This window comes from Taudactylus pleione, unplaced genomic scaffold, assembly GCF_031769625.1.
Source record: "Taudactylus pleione unplaced genomic scaffold, aTauple2 ptg000161l, whole genome shotgun sequence".
Lineage (NCBI taxonomy): Eukaryota > Metazoa > Chordata > Amphibia > Anura > Myobatrachidae > Taudactylus > Taudactylus pleione.
Genome location: NW_028284563.1, coordinates 502,097 through 517,066, shown reverse-complemented (window position 1 = coordinate 517,066; position 14,970 = coordinate 502,097). Strand labels below are relative to the sequence as shown.

The window sequence follows — 14,970 nt, the reverse complement described above, 5'->3', positions numbered from 1 at the left end:
TTCCTTAACACAAAGGAGTATACAAGCTGTCCACATTTGTTGTAGCTCGTTTTGAAGTTCTAGGTGGCCATTTTAATTTCTCCTGAGACTCTCTGCTTTGAGACTTGGCATCACTAATGGAAAATGTCACATTAATTCCAGACAGTGAAAGCCACAGATCCTAATAACTGTCAGAAACAACTATTCTGGGAGTGAATTGCTGCTTAAAATATTCAGTTTTCCCCAACTTGTAAAAACAAAGCTACACATTAATAGATTGTGTACAAAATGGAGGACATGTTAAGTTTAACTGCACAGTCTAGAAATCTGGTGGTATCCAAATAGCAGCGTTAAAGTAGCGCTGCTAATGGATCATGGCGGGGCTAATTGGTTAGCTCGACGCCAGCACTTATCGTGGATTTTGTTTTTGGGACCTAATGTGTACCAAAAAATAATCCACAAAAAGTGCTGTTTTTTCACCGCTGAAATAGCGAATACACGTAGGTCACATAGCTTATCATGGATCCTATGTCTTTTCGGTAGAAATATCCTATTATATCATCCGAAATGATAGGATAAGTGGAAAGAAAACATTGTTTAAAAATGGGGATAATCGGCGAAAAGTCCCTGATTTTTCGGCGATCGCAATTAATTGGATACCCCCTAAAAGCAGTTAATAACCATTTTATGTCATTGTGACTAACATCCTACTCTACATGTTTTTGAGGTATTTATTAAGATACTTAACAAACCTTCTAATTCGGAGTTCTCATTTTATAGACTGTATTAGATAAGTAACTATAATATGATTGGTTGTTATCGGTAACCCCTCCCCCTGTCCTCCTCAATGTTGGAAATTATGTATGTGCAGGTGTTATATAGGCATGCACCAGCGGATGGCTCGAACAAAGCCCAGTTACTTAACCAGTGGTGTTGGTTTATTGATAGATAGCAGGTACAGCCGTACTCACTGTTACATGGATGCTAATGATGTAGGGGAGCTTGAGTGGAGCGGGATTCCATACAGCTCATCAGCCAATAAGTGTATGCTGCAAACGAGTAGCGGTACAGTGATCTGGAACAGTTTTATATACAGGAATTAACCGGGTCTCTCATAGGAGCTTAGTAGGACTTCTGTCTCCCACCATATCACTCTCACAGTAAAGATGGCTGCAGTCACATGTGCATTGGCGTGGTCGGACCTCGCTGCAGACTCTGGATCCTAGTGCCCGGGATGTGTGCACAGTGAGGAGACAGTGTAGGAGCGCACTGCTTTCTAAAATTTAGAAGGTTTGATAAAACTCCCCCTTAATATGTATTTACTCAACACGTATCAAATGAAAAGAAATAATCAGGAAGTTCTTTCTCTTTTACAATACTGTACTAGACCTCCCCCACTGCAGTCTTTATGGTATAGAGATAATGGTATCAAAAAGGTGAAAGATTCCTCTGATGTGGGCAGGGTGTAACTCACAGTGATGGAGGTTACATTTAGTACATACAGGCTGGTGCAAGGTTTCTTGGCACCTTAGGCATTTCATCAGCCTCCCCCCCCACCCCCACCCTCGATAGCTACACAAGCCCTTATACAGTGCCCCCAGTAGTAGCCGCCCTATGCAGTGCCCCCAGTAGTGCCGGCTGTAGTGGTCCCCTCTATGCAATGCCCCCAGTAGTGGTCCTACCTATGCAGTGCCCCCAGTAGTGGTCCCAATATAGTGCCTCTTATACAGTGCTCTCAGTAGTGGTCCTCCCGATGCAGTGCTCCCAGTAGTAGTCTCCCCCCCCAGCAGTGCCCCCAGTAGTAATCCCCCCAGTAGCAGTGCCCCTAGTAGTAGCCCCCCCAGCAGCGCCCCAGCAGTAATCCTTCCCTATGCAGTGCCCCCAGTAGTGGTCCCACCAGTGCAGTCCCCCCCAGCAGTGCCCCCAGTAGCAGCCCCCCCCCCAGAAGTGCCCCAGCAGTACCTCTAGCAGTGCCCCCAGTAGTGGTCCCACCAGAGTGCAGTGCCCGCAGTAGTAGTAGTCCCCCCCCCCTCTTCCCGCCCCGGCCAGACAGACACACACACACGGACAAAAAAAAAAAAACCTCCACTTACCTTAATCCTCGTCTGGCATCTGCTCCTTCGTCTGGTGTCCTCCCGGGCCGGCCCGCTCGCTCTGCATGACGTCTCTCCCATCACCCACTGCGGGAGCTGGAAAATGGAGCTCATGAGTGAGCTCCAGCCCGGCTCCGGCAGTGGTCGTAGCAGCCGATGAGAGTCTGTCTGACTCTTCGGCTGCTAAAACAAACACACAGCTGCCGGCGCCTGTGTGCTTACTAGTAGTGTAGTGTGGACTGCACTTATGTACGGTCCACACTACACATCAATCCAGCAGCGCCCTGCAGTGGCCGGCACTCTTAGGCGGCTGCGTAAGTTTGCATAGTGGTAGCGCCGGCCCTGAGTACATAGCAGGGATCTCCATGTAAAGAATTATTATCCCCACTGCAATGACAAAAATTGCGGGACTTAAGAGATTTTTTATTACATATGACCCCATGGGGCCCATTTATCAATGATCGCTTTTGCAATGCGATCAGGGCAAGCCAGTAACGCCCCTTTATCGCATTGCAAAAAGCGATCCTATCGGCCGCATGTACCATCCAGCACATGCAGGGACACAAGCTCCGAAAGGAGCCTGTCCCTGCGATGTCTCCAGAGAGCTGCCGGCCAGTGCAGAAGGTGGTCCCGTAGACTGCACATGCACATCCACCATAGCCGGGGAGGAGCGGATCCTTCCGCCGGCTAATAGTGCGCGGTGTAGCTCATAGGCTAGGGGCCAATATCGGGAATGCTTTGCATTCTGGATATTGGTAAATTTGGCAACTATTTTCAGACAAGGTTCGTTTATTGTTCCGCAAAAATTAATTTCCGGTCATGGGATTCTTTGCAAGGTTGTTGCACATGTGTACAGATGTAGAAATATGAAACATTTCATTTTCTCAATAAACTCTCCATGAGGTCTCCCATACATTGTACAGCGAGGAAACGTTTGTGTCTCTGCTTTCAATTTGCCTTCTGGAACTCAGGGGAAACATGTTTTCAGTTATGACCAGTTCATGAAGCTTATGCAAGAATTTTTTTGTTTTGTTTTTTCTAGAAAAATACTGCAAATTCAAGCAATTGATTTGGATGAAAAAGCCGCCCATTTTCTCTGTGGAATAACAAAGGCCAAATATTCTTTGCACTGGGTTAGTGTTTCTAACCTGCAAACACTATTCAGCAGTGAAGCATAATATTTTGAGACTGTAATACTCAGTTATATCCCTTTAAGATTTAAGACCCGGAAAATTGTCGGGTCTCAACCCAACCCTGGTACAGAGCAGGGTCGTAGACCAAGGACTTTGACTCAGGTCATTGGCATTCATACATAGCAAAAACCCTGGTCAACGTGCGATTGCGTGCGAAGACCTGAGTTTTTACACTATGGGCGGGATGTACTAAGAATCGCATCCCCAGTGGTGAATATTCCGTCACTTATTGGGTACGTACTGTCGATAAGATCGCCGGTATGTACATAGAAAATCGGAAAGGACAGCTCTCCTAATAGAGGCCAGGTTTATGACCCTCAAGTCCCTCTGGCCTCCTCCTGCACATGTGCAGAAGGAGGGGCGTGCCGCCGGGGGTACAGGGAGGGATCCAATTGGACCCCTCTCAGGGGGAATTGCGGAAAGAAACCCATAGGCTGCTGCTATTGGGCAACACCATCTAAAGATGGCATTACCCACTGGGCCAAGCTCCTGAATGTATTACTTCTGGAGCTTGGTACATATGGGGGTTTTCAGAGTATTGACCACATTTCACCCTTTAGTACGTCCCGCCCTATGTGTAAAAGAGGTATTACTGGCCACAGAATAAGCCAACGTGCAGTGCATCATTTCACAAATATGCCTATTTGGCCACCCAGTGCATGCTTGGATGCAAATCAATTTCCTGGCATACAATGACCATGGACAGTGCAAGTCCGGTGGTGGTTCTGAACACTCCACCATTGGCGCACCATCACATTTACCATCGACACTTACACCAGCTTCCTTCTGGAATTCTCCATTTTGAAATGTTCTTATTTTCCAAGACATTTCTGATACTTCAGCTGCATCTCTACCAAGTTTCCCTGCTTTCTTTGCCTTTTGGACAGCGGGGACATCAAGGCAAACTACAACAGACGACACTGGCCTCAGTGGACAGAGGGCCCGATTCAGAGCCGCTCGCTCTGACAGAGCGCTCGCTCTGAATCAGGGCCAGGCTTTTTTTTTTGTTGGAGCGGCCTCTTGGCCGCTCGCATAGCTGTGGGTGACCACCCATAGCTATTGCGAGCGGCCAGGATGATGGTCGCGATGGTCAAGACCATCGCGACCATCGGGCTTGCGACGAGACCCTTGTGCTAGGGTCTCGCCCATCGCAAGCCCCAGAGAGCTTTCGGCTCTAACAGAGCTGGAAGCTCTCCACTGACATCACTTGTGATGTCAGTGGAGCCGCCCCCAAATGGCAGGCGTTCTCATGGGAATGCCTCTGTTTGGGTAGCCACCCCCCCGGCCCGTCCACCAAAGGGGACGAGCTGTCACTAAACATCGACAGCTCGCCCCCTTTGGTGCGAGACCTGGAGCGACAGAGTGCCCGTTGCTAGCCGGGTCTCGCGAATGCGCACGATGGAGCCGGCTCCGTCGTGCGCATGCGCTGTGGGCCACCATCGACCCGGTTGCGAGTGCTCAGCGCTTGCGACCGGGTCTGAATCAGGCCCAAAGTTCTGTGTGGGGATTAATAACGTCAAGTGGGAACCACCCCCGAAAACTGGTGTTTTCGGGGATATTACCTCAAATACAGTTTGATAAATGGGCCTCAGACTCACTATCTCCGTATGTAAGCAGCAGCATGGCTGATTTTCAGCGTGCTGTGTCCGTGAGCATCCTCGGGTCGCGCTGAGCTCCACTGTTCACCGGGTGTAACTCGGATAACAATGTCCTCAGGTCCTGTTCGGGGGTAGCTCGGATGATGGCGCTTGATGTACAGGATGACCGGATTCAGATCCCTGGCTAGTGTGCTGTAAGAGGGTGGAGTGACTTTTTCAAAAGAAGACCCTTAATTGCTGACATTGGAGGCCATACTCAGACAGCAAGTTTTGAAGGTGCAACCAAAGCAGTATTACATCGTCTGAAGACACTCAAAGTGGGCGTCTCAGTTCTCGCACAGTCAGAGGCACGCTTGTACACCGGGGGAGGAGGCGGGGCTAATATTAGTGTTATCATATAGTCGCAGACACGACTACAGCGAAAGTGGTCGCAGCAGTGATTCAGGGCCAGAGTGAGAAAATTGGTGGCAGGTTAAAAAAAAAAAAAAAAAAACAGTTCAAGAGCAGCTTAAGCGGGAGATGTATCAAACTTTCTAAAAAGGACCAGTAAAGATGTTGCCCATGGCAACCATTTAGATCCTAGATATCATTTATCTAGTACATTGTTTAAAATGATAGCTAGAAGCTGATTGGTTGCTGAGAGAGAGAGGCTGCAGCCAGTCACAGAAAATCTGCTGAAAGTGCACATAAGGCTGGGATAGGAGTAGCTACAAACAGACGATGATCACTGATGCTACAGGGGCCTAATTAACGACTTACAGAAAGAAAAGCAGCATTTGCAACAGGAAATTTAAAAATTCTCCAGGCTGGAGGCAACTAGCAAGACAGAGGAATCCAGCATGAAATGTCCTCATATATTTCCAGAAAAAGAAAACTCATAATAAAAATGAAACTGGTGGAACAAAACAAGTCTCTGCCGTCTGGAAGAGGGCTTGAGCCAGGCAAAAGCTGCACTGAAAGCAAGAAAAGCTGAAATAGCAGCACTTGGACATTAGAGGCTAATGTCACAAAAATAATTTGGATACTGGAAGAAATAATTGTGACTCTTACAAATTCTCAGGGGATGGGAGGCAATTCAGGAGGGCAACCTGAGCGGCTTCAACCAAAAGTGCGGGGAACATAAAATCCTGTCACCAAGATAATGAGCAGTAGTTGGGAGAGCTTAGAGTTTACAGGCCCAAGTATGACACTAGTCAGGACAAGAGACTAACGGCTTAGAATACGGTGGCTCAAAAACAGAGCTATCAGCTTCCGCATCTCGGCCGCCTGTCACTGAACGGGAAGCTGGTTTATACACTGCAGCAGTCACATGACATCATCACAGATTCCTTAACCGTACACTTCTGTGGGGGTGCGTATTTATTGGGTCTTGGGAGTTTAAAAGGCAAGGAATCATTAGCCTTCTTGCAGGTGATAGTTTTCACTACTCTATACTCTACTTATTCCTTGTACTGCTTATTACTTTGACCTTGGCTTTGATTATTTACCATGCTTGCATGTTGCCTGCCCTAACCTTTGGAATTTTTATTGGATTCATCTTTCACTATTTGTCTTTTCCATTGAGAATAATCCTCTCAATTACATTGCGGATTCTCTCAGAACCGATCTTTACTGTGCAATATATATATATTATTATTTATTTTTTATCATTTAGTCACTGCCAGTGCGAGATTGTGTTGAAATGTTTTGATGTTATAGTATGTACAATTCCTTACAGTCTAATTTAAATAGTCAACACAGTAAGATCACCTGCCAGTGGGATCTATCTGAACTGAAGCAGTTTATAGGCTGTGAATACATTATTGTATATTGTACTGATTTTTCACTCTTTCAGAAATCCTCTGCAGGTTATCTTAGACTGCTATATCACAACGTGCATATATTGTGTATTAATACATTTGGGGTATTAATATAGACCTGATTAATGTACTATTTACTCTTTTAAATAACAACTGTATATAATGAATCCTTACTGCCTGCTAAGGCTTTGCAAGGGGTCCCCCTGTGCAAAGAACTTTGATATGCATTAACAATGCACTAACATTATGATTGGAAAACCTAAGGCATGGGGTTCCCCTTTCATAATGTCACACATGTTCATCCATACTTACCTATTCTTCTGGAAGTTGCGGGAGACTCACGATTTTTGGGTAGTCATCTGCAACCCCGAATAAAGAGGGAAGGATGGTGAGATAATATTGGGAATCGTGGTTCATATGGAGGGGGCGGGGCTATAATAATGCAAATATTGTTATTTTAGGCGCTCCCCGCGAACATGTAAATCCCATCATTTTGCCACAATGGGGGCGTGGCCTAATGACGTGAGCACCCCGTTTTCTGAAGTGGCTGCCTGTATCTCCTCTCCGAGCTTCTCTCAGAAAGGAGATTAAAAAAAAAGTATGCAAGTATGTGTTCATCAAGGGGAATGAAGGTCCCTTCCCCTAGAATAACAACAGCCTTGTATGAAAGCACTAGGGCTCCTCCCAACAACCCTGCTAGTGGGCGTTGGTGCAACAAATAATTTAAAAACAGATGTAAGCATTTTTACCTGTCCTGGTATCCTTAGACTGCTTGGGAATGCGGGGGATCTATAGAGCCTCCTCTTCATTCTTCTTCTGATTAGAAAAAGAAAATACATGCCAAAGACTTGCTCCTAGCGTAGCGAGTATGCAACTACATTGTCATTGGCTACAATGTACTTAACTGAAAGGTTGCCCCACATGGTGTGTAACCACTACTTGCCACCAATCAGAGCGTAGCCGTGGTATGCCGTTGAGTAGTGATGGAACACCTGGCCTGTCAGTCACGTTGTAGCGCCACAAGGAATCTATTCTAGTATTCGGTCACGTGAAGATAAGTGCAACCTAAAAATAAGCAAGTAAATGTCTATATATATACGGTGTTGGCATAATTGCATCCAAATCTAAATGACCCTATAAATGTCAGCACAAAGTCCATCCCCTTGCCTGTTTCGGTACACCCTTTTCATTGTATTAATGTTTCATATTTTTCTTTTACTACTTTTGAATAAGTTGATCCAATCAGAGAACTGTCTGCATAATCTTTCTGCTGTTCCCTACTCCCTACTACCCTTTTGTTTCTTTTTCTCTCTGTCTTTAGTGACTTATCTTCTAATCTTTAGGATTAGGGTCTTCCACAGTTTGGAACATTTAGTTGCAATGATTTTGACGCCTGTTTTACCTGCACTATAACTATATTGGGACGTGCCTACACCTTTACTTTCACTCATTTGCTCAGTGAGTTGAATTATTTTATTTGTTTATGTGGGTTACATTGTTAAAATGCATATTAAAGCCACAGCTTTCCGATTGGTTTAACACTACATTTCCTAAACCCTGGGCGGACATTGAGCTTTGTCGAACTGATCTCCTGCCCTTAGAGGACCACCTTTGCCTAGATCCTGGACATAGGTTGTTACCAGATACAGCTTTGAAAAGTTCTCGTGATACCTTGTACGCTTGGATGGGTAAAATTACTGGCGCTTTTGGGTTGCCCTCAGCTCATTTATCTTTAAAAACTGTGGCTAAACTTATCCCGGACCTTTCCTTGTCTTCCTGGTTAGACCTAGGGCTGAGTAAGTGTCTTGACCTACTAGAAAGTACCGGTGTCAAGTCGTTTGCACAGTTACAATCTCAAACCAGTATTCCTGCTCATAATTTCTATAAATATCTTCATGTTCGGCACTTCCTTCAGTCATTACAAACAGGTCCCATGAGTGTAGCCCTTCCCCCTCCCTCTGTACTTTCTATACTGTCCTCTCCCTCTTTAAAAGGTTCTATCTCAACGTGGTATAGATATCGTTTGAACCTTAATGAAAAAGACAACTATATGTTCAAACCAAATGGGAAGAGGATCTACACATTTCTCCTTCAGACGAAGAGTGGGAGAAGATATTCCAGAATATGTTTAGAATGTCTAAATGCATTAATCATTCGGAAATGCTCGCTAAGATGATACATAGGATGTATCTCACCCCAGCACATATACATAGGTTCTGGCAAATGTCTCTTGACTCTGTTGGAGAAATTGTGGTGAGGTTGGTAAACTTTTACATACCTTTTGGGCTTGCCCAGAAATTCAGGTTCTTTGGATTGAGGTCTTTAGTCTCATTTCTAAGGTATTACGCTTCCACTACGTCCTGAAACGTCTTTTCTCCACCATTACCCATCCTGCCTCCAATCACATTGTAGATATGTAACTGGCCACATCCCTATTGCTACCAGATAGGCTATTGCCCAATATTGGAGAAATCCTGATCCCCCAGCCCTCTCTAAAATTGTTGTTTATGTACAAAAGAGTTATTATATGGAGACCCTTGGGTTTAAGTATTCCACTTCCATTATTTATCCATTGATTAAATGGAGGTTATGGTTTGTCTATTTCTCTACATCCAAATCGTCACAGGATACAGCAATAGGTAATGTTTTCTCTACCTTGATTTGTGGTATAGATACAGATTCCTGTTCACTCTTCCTTCATGCTTTGTTTTACATGAGCAGTTCTTATTTTTTTTTTTTTTGTTTTCCATCGTGTTTTTCAGTAGTTTTATTGTCTCTGATTACCCCCTCCCCCTCTTTTTCATTGTCTGTTATTATTACAAGTATTATTACTTGCTATGTATGTCTGTTATTTATTACTTGTTTTATCGTAGCCAATGTTGGTTATTTTTCAAAAATATTAATAGCAACTTTTTAGTTAAAAAAAAATGCATATTAAATAAAAATACAAAACAAAGTTCAGCCTTCTATTGCTTTAGGAACATCCCTTTCATTAAATTAAACAAATGACATACTTGTTACTAAAATACTTCTAGGCTTAGTCTGATTTTACGCTCGAGTTAATTATGCAAGCTAGGAGACTTTGAGATACATGTGGCAATAATAATAATAATAATAAAAAAAAAAATCTTCAAACACACAAAGGGCCTGAATTAGTTACAGAAGGTGTAACATTTTCTAAACTGTATGGGGTGCAAAACATTTTTTTTTGCACCCTATCTTGGGCAACTTTATTTTATTTTTACGCTGCATTTTACAGTTGGTTCAGGCTGCTGCATCCTCAAAACTGATGTCGGGCCGATATGTCATTTAGTAACTACATATCGCCTACATCGCTCAGTGTGTATACGTGTTTGGGCGCTCCTGCGGTCACTAGTGACTAGTGCATTGTTAATGAATGATGTAACAGTGACCATTCTGTCGTTCGTTAAAGTCGTCCAGTGTGGACGCACAATCACTGTTCACGGGCATTCGTTCCGATGTCAGTACGAATGCCCGTCGCTCCAGTGTGTACCCAGCCTTAGTTACGTTGTGCATATTGGGTTTGCCTTGTACAGGAAATGTTTTTTGTCATACACATTAAGGTTGTATTAATTTTGTGATGTATTGTTTTGTTTTCTTTCCTTCTCTTTTCATTTTTTTTTTTTTTAGCCTGTACAATTATTATAATAAATATTTATTTTTCCTGAATAGGTTCAGTGATGATCTCTCTGATGCTCCTAGTTTGGGCTGTCCAGGGTGCCGCTGATAACCTGCTCAGCAGTGCTGCTAAGGGAGAAACCCACTATGACAAAGACACCTCTCAGCTTTTCTGCAGCTTACCCGGCCCCCCGGGACCGCCAGGGGTTCCGGGACATCCTGGATTTACTGGCACCATAGGACGGATGGGCTTGCCGGGGAAAGATGGGAAAGATGGAAAAGATGGGGATAAAGGGGAACAAGGGGAAGAAGGTAACTGATCTGTAGCTGTGCCATGAATACACGATGTGTGTCTTGTAAGGTATAACTGCCATCCAGAGTCTGACTGACCTGTGTTGTCTGCACAGTGGGGGCAGCCATTTTGTAAGCTGAAATACAATTCGTTAGATTCAACAGTGACACCTGTGACACAAGAGTCAATTCACTCACATATGATTTCAGCCATAACTTGGAACATGCAAGGGTAGAAATAAAGGGGCTGACTCTCAGTCGCACGCGAAGTGGCTGAAGTTGCGTAAAACTGCGGTTGTCTAGATTCATTATATTATGCTAAGGAGAAAATCCATAGATCTAATGCAAGGCTTCGTGCATCTGCAAGCAGGAAGCTGTGCCGCCCATTTATATTACACCAGCTGCTGCAACTGTCATCATCGATATTGGCACACGCTAGGCGCAAAAGATCCGACAGAAACAGGCTTCACCTTCCCCGTACGCGCGGCTCAGAATAGCATGGTGCTTTGATACACGCCTACGACATTACCATGGCACTCCAAGTTCCGTGGGCCTGCATTGTTGCCACCCAGTTGCGCACACCAGAGAAAAAAATGCAGACTTTAATGCAATGTGAATACCAAACAAGTAAAAATGCCTGTACTGTTACATACTGTATAAAGAAGTCCCAATGCTAATATTTACGCTAATAAACAGTGTTACTGTAACGACTTGGCAGCTCTCAGTGGGGGAAATGGATCTCAGGTGCCAATCATCGTTACCTGCCAATGGGCCTCATTCAGCTTGAATCGCAGTTGCTAATACGCACACAATCTGCCGACTGTTGTGTTCTGCACATGCATATGCAGTGCGCGTGCGCAAACCGGCCACTGCGATCGGCAGTGACTGCACAGACCCATCGCAGAGTGATTCACAGGAGGTACCATTTGTGGGTGGTGATGTGGACGTGGTCGAGGGAAACGCAGGCGCACCAGTGCATTTGGACATCGTTGCTTGGGCGTGCATAATTTATCCACTGCGATGCCGTACGTGACTCACAGCGTATGATGAAGTTAGCAATTCCTGAGTAAGATCAGACCTTGTACAAGTGTGCGTGAGGCTGCGATGGTACTCAATTGTACCAATGGTTTTGCAGTCTTGCTAAGTATTATGGATGTGTGTAAGGTAAGGTGAGCGTCCTTATGTTGTGCTGTGGCGGCATAGCGATCGCAATGAATTAGCATACTATCGCAGTTGAACTGCGTGTGTAATCGCTATTGCAATCGCAGTTGCAATCCGTAATGAATCAGGCCCTATTTTCAGTAGATAAAATAGCTGCAAGACTTTACGTGGGCCGTTGTGACATCACCAGAATCTGCAGCCATTTCAGTCACCGAATGCCGGCTTTGATAGTGAATTAGTGGAGATGTAAAAAAAAAAAATTGGGAGCTAACTCTGGACACCCTAGAGTAAGGCTATTTGGTAACTAAGGGTAAAAAAAATTATATAAAGTGTGTGAAAATGTAATTAGCATCATTATATAAGCAAAATTCTACTGGCCCTAATGTGCATTGTTCAGCGAGATACAGCGGGCCGGCTTGATTCTGAGCCGCACGCACGATTGCGATTGCACGCAGCAGCGTCTATTCCCAGTCGCCTGTCTTATGCAAATGCCACTACAAACTCCTTCCCTTGTGTACATCCGTTCAGCCGAATGTGCAAGGATGAGACGCCCACTTTTAGCACCCGCACAAGCTGATTGGTGCGTCCTTAGATGACACCATCGGTTGCACCATCGAAACTTGCACCAGCCCCATGGCAGGTGCAGTTCCTCCGTCTGACTACGACCTCCTATGCCTGCGGCTGTGCATCTGGGTATGCAGCCGATTGCATTGGCACGCCCTCAATACTCCCCTAACGCACCCACAAAGGACCTATTGCGTGCACCACTAGCCATCTCCACCTATCTGCGTATGCTCGGTAACGTATGCGCCACAGGGGTCTTCACAATTGTTTGCGCATGTGCAGTTGCAAAGGATCGCTCAACTACGGGAACACTGGCGATGTGTGAGGGCTGCGGGAGGACATCACGGTTCGCCCAGCACACACCGCTAATAATTGAGTTATCCCTTGATGGTCCTCTTTACAGTATAAATATATAATTGAAGTACATGCCCAACATGTGAATATATTTCTTCCATAGGTACGCCTGGCAGAGTTGGAAATCCCGGAAAACAAGGTGTCAGGGGGAAGCAGGGTGCCATAGGAAGAGCTGGGCCAAGAGGTCCAAAAGGTATTCGCGGTGATACTGGTAAGGCAGGAGAAGGAGGAACTAAGGGGCCAAAAGGAAAGAAAGGTGACATAGGACTGCCCGGGCCATGCAGCTGCGGCTCAAAAAAGGCAAAGTCTGCGTTTTCTGTCGCCATCACGAAAAGTTACCCCAAAGAGCGCCTACCTATCAAATTTGACAAAGTCCTTATGAATGAAGGAAGGCATTACAATACGTCAAGCGGGAAATACATATGTAGCATACCGGGTATTTATTTCTTCACGTATGACATCACGCTGGCCAACAAACACTTGGCCATTGGTCTGGTTCACAACGGTCAGTACAGGATAAAGACATTCGACGCTAACACTGGGAACCATGACATCGCCTCGGGCTCCACCATTCTTCCTTTGAAAGCCGGAGACGAAGTGTGGCTGCAGATTTTCTACTCGGAACAGAATGGACTTTTTTATGATCCGTACTGGACAGACAGTATATTTACAGGCTTCCTCATCTACCCTGAGCAAGAGTATATAGATGAAATGAAGGGAAAGAAGATCAAGGCCAAGGAGACAACAGGTGTAAGCTGAGAAGTGTAGATTGGACATTCATTGACGTCTAGAACTCTTGAGGTATGCTCACACTGACCTCCTATAAAAAAATAACAAAAACAACCAGGAGGATAATATGACATTTTACAAATCTATATGGCATGTCTAGGATACCTGTGGATCTCCAGATGTTTTTAAACTGCAACTTCCACCACGCTCTTGTAGTTCAAGTACCTTTGGACCTTCCATGAACTGAAAGTGGATTTTTTCACCCCAATGTAAAGCCACCTTAGGGGTCAATCCAAATAGGTGCGAAGGAAGATTTACCTTTAGGATGGCATAGAAATGTTGGCAATGGCACAGCAATTCGCAGCGCGATTGCACCTCAGACTCAACATTTATGCTCGTAGAATTGAAAAGAAGAGACCACACCAAAGCGCAACCGTGCTGGCAGCAAAGAAATATCGTACAAACAAGTCACCTTAACTTGTAGAATACATATAAAAACAAAAACAATACAATAAACAATCCTTGCGCCGACACTTTTCCAATGGACTGTTCAAATAATTTCCAATGAAGGACAAAAACTTGGAAGTAACCAAATCTTCTTATCAATACGTGTGTTGAAATCCCATTAGTACATGCAAATGAAACACATAATATTGGGTATTAGCAATAATTCAAATAAATTGCTTATAGATGACACCTCTGAACGGAAACCATATAGGAAACCCCTCAAACCGATATCCTCAGGTGTCAGATGGAAAAATTTACACCTCATGTAATGTGAGAATATATAGATGTGAATGCTCACATTAGTGTTACCTAAAAGAAATATAGGTGAATCCCTTCAAGGTTTCTTTGACCCATATGCATAGATGGGATCAGGAAAAGTGCTTACATAAAAGCTTACTTGAGGCAAATATATGATGGACCTATTAAGGTTTCTTTCTCCCTTTTCAACCATGAAGGATGCCCACATGAAAAAAGAAGAAACTGTCTCTTACCAGGTGACAAAATGTATCCTTCCGGCTCTTTCAGCTTTTTGGTTTTTACCCATCGTTGAAAATTGAAGACGGTGATGACGTTCTGGCTGATTCCCCAGCGGTAGTGGAGCTGCAAACAGAAATGTGCGAGCCCGGAGGTACTGTAAGTTCTGCATACAGCCGCACTAACTTGCAAATGTGAAGATCTCACACCTACTTGGATTGACCCCTAAGTGTCTAGATGATTGTGTGCGAAACACAGGATGGACCTGTTTTTAATTGTAACGTAATATTAATAAATAATTGTACGGAGTATGCTCCTCACTGCTATACACTATGTTACTATTATCTGCAAGATCAAAAGTTCCAGTTCCTCATAAATCAGTCCAGCTATGTCCTCATGAGCTTGCATTACCATTATCAGCACGGGTGAATTTTTAAACATGAATATTGATATATTCACGGGATGTAGTCAAAATTTAGACAGTCAAAACAAGGTGAGTGCACCGTTCCCTTCTTGTTTGTGTTTTTTTTCCTTCGTTTTTTTCTTTTAGATTCTTTTTTTTTTTTAAGTGGAACAAAAAGAAATGGGA

At 44.4% G+C, this 14,970-nt stretch overlaps 1 protein-coding gene across 2 annotated transcripts in view; it reads left to right on the top strand.

Annotated features, from left to right (window-relative positions):
- C1QTNF2 (C1q and TNF related 2) overlaps nt 1-14,682 on the top strand; it is a 45,935-nt gene extending 31,253 nt beyond the window's left edge. For both annotated transcript variants that reach the window (XM_088475031.1, XM_088475030.1), the window contains exons 2-3: nt 10,356-10,613; nt 12,775-14,682. In XM_088475031.1, coding sequence (XP_088331157.1) covers nt 10,364-10,613; nt 12,775-13,430 — 906 coding nt within the window. In that variant the 5' untranslated portion in view covers nt 10,356-10,363 and the 3' untranslated portion in view covers nt 13,431-14,682. The remainder of the gene's footprint in view (nt 1-10,355; nt 10,614-12,774) is intronic.
- The last annotated feature ends 288 nt before the right edge of the window (nt 14,683-14,970 follow it).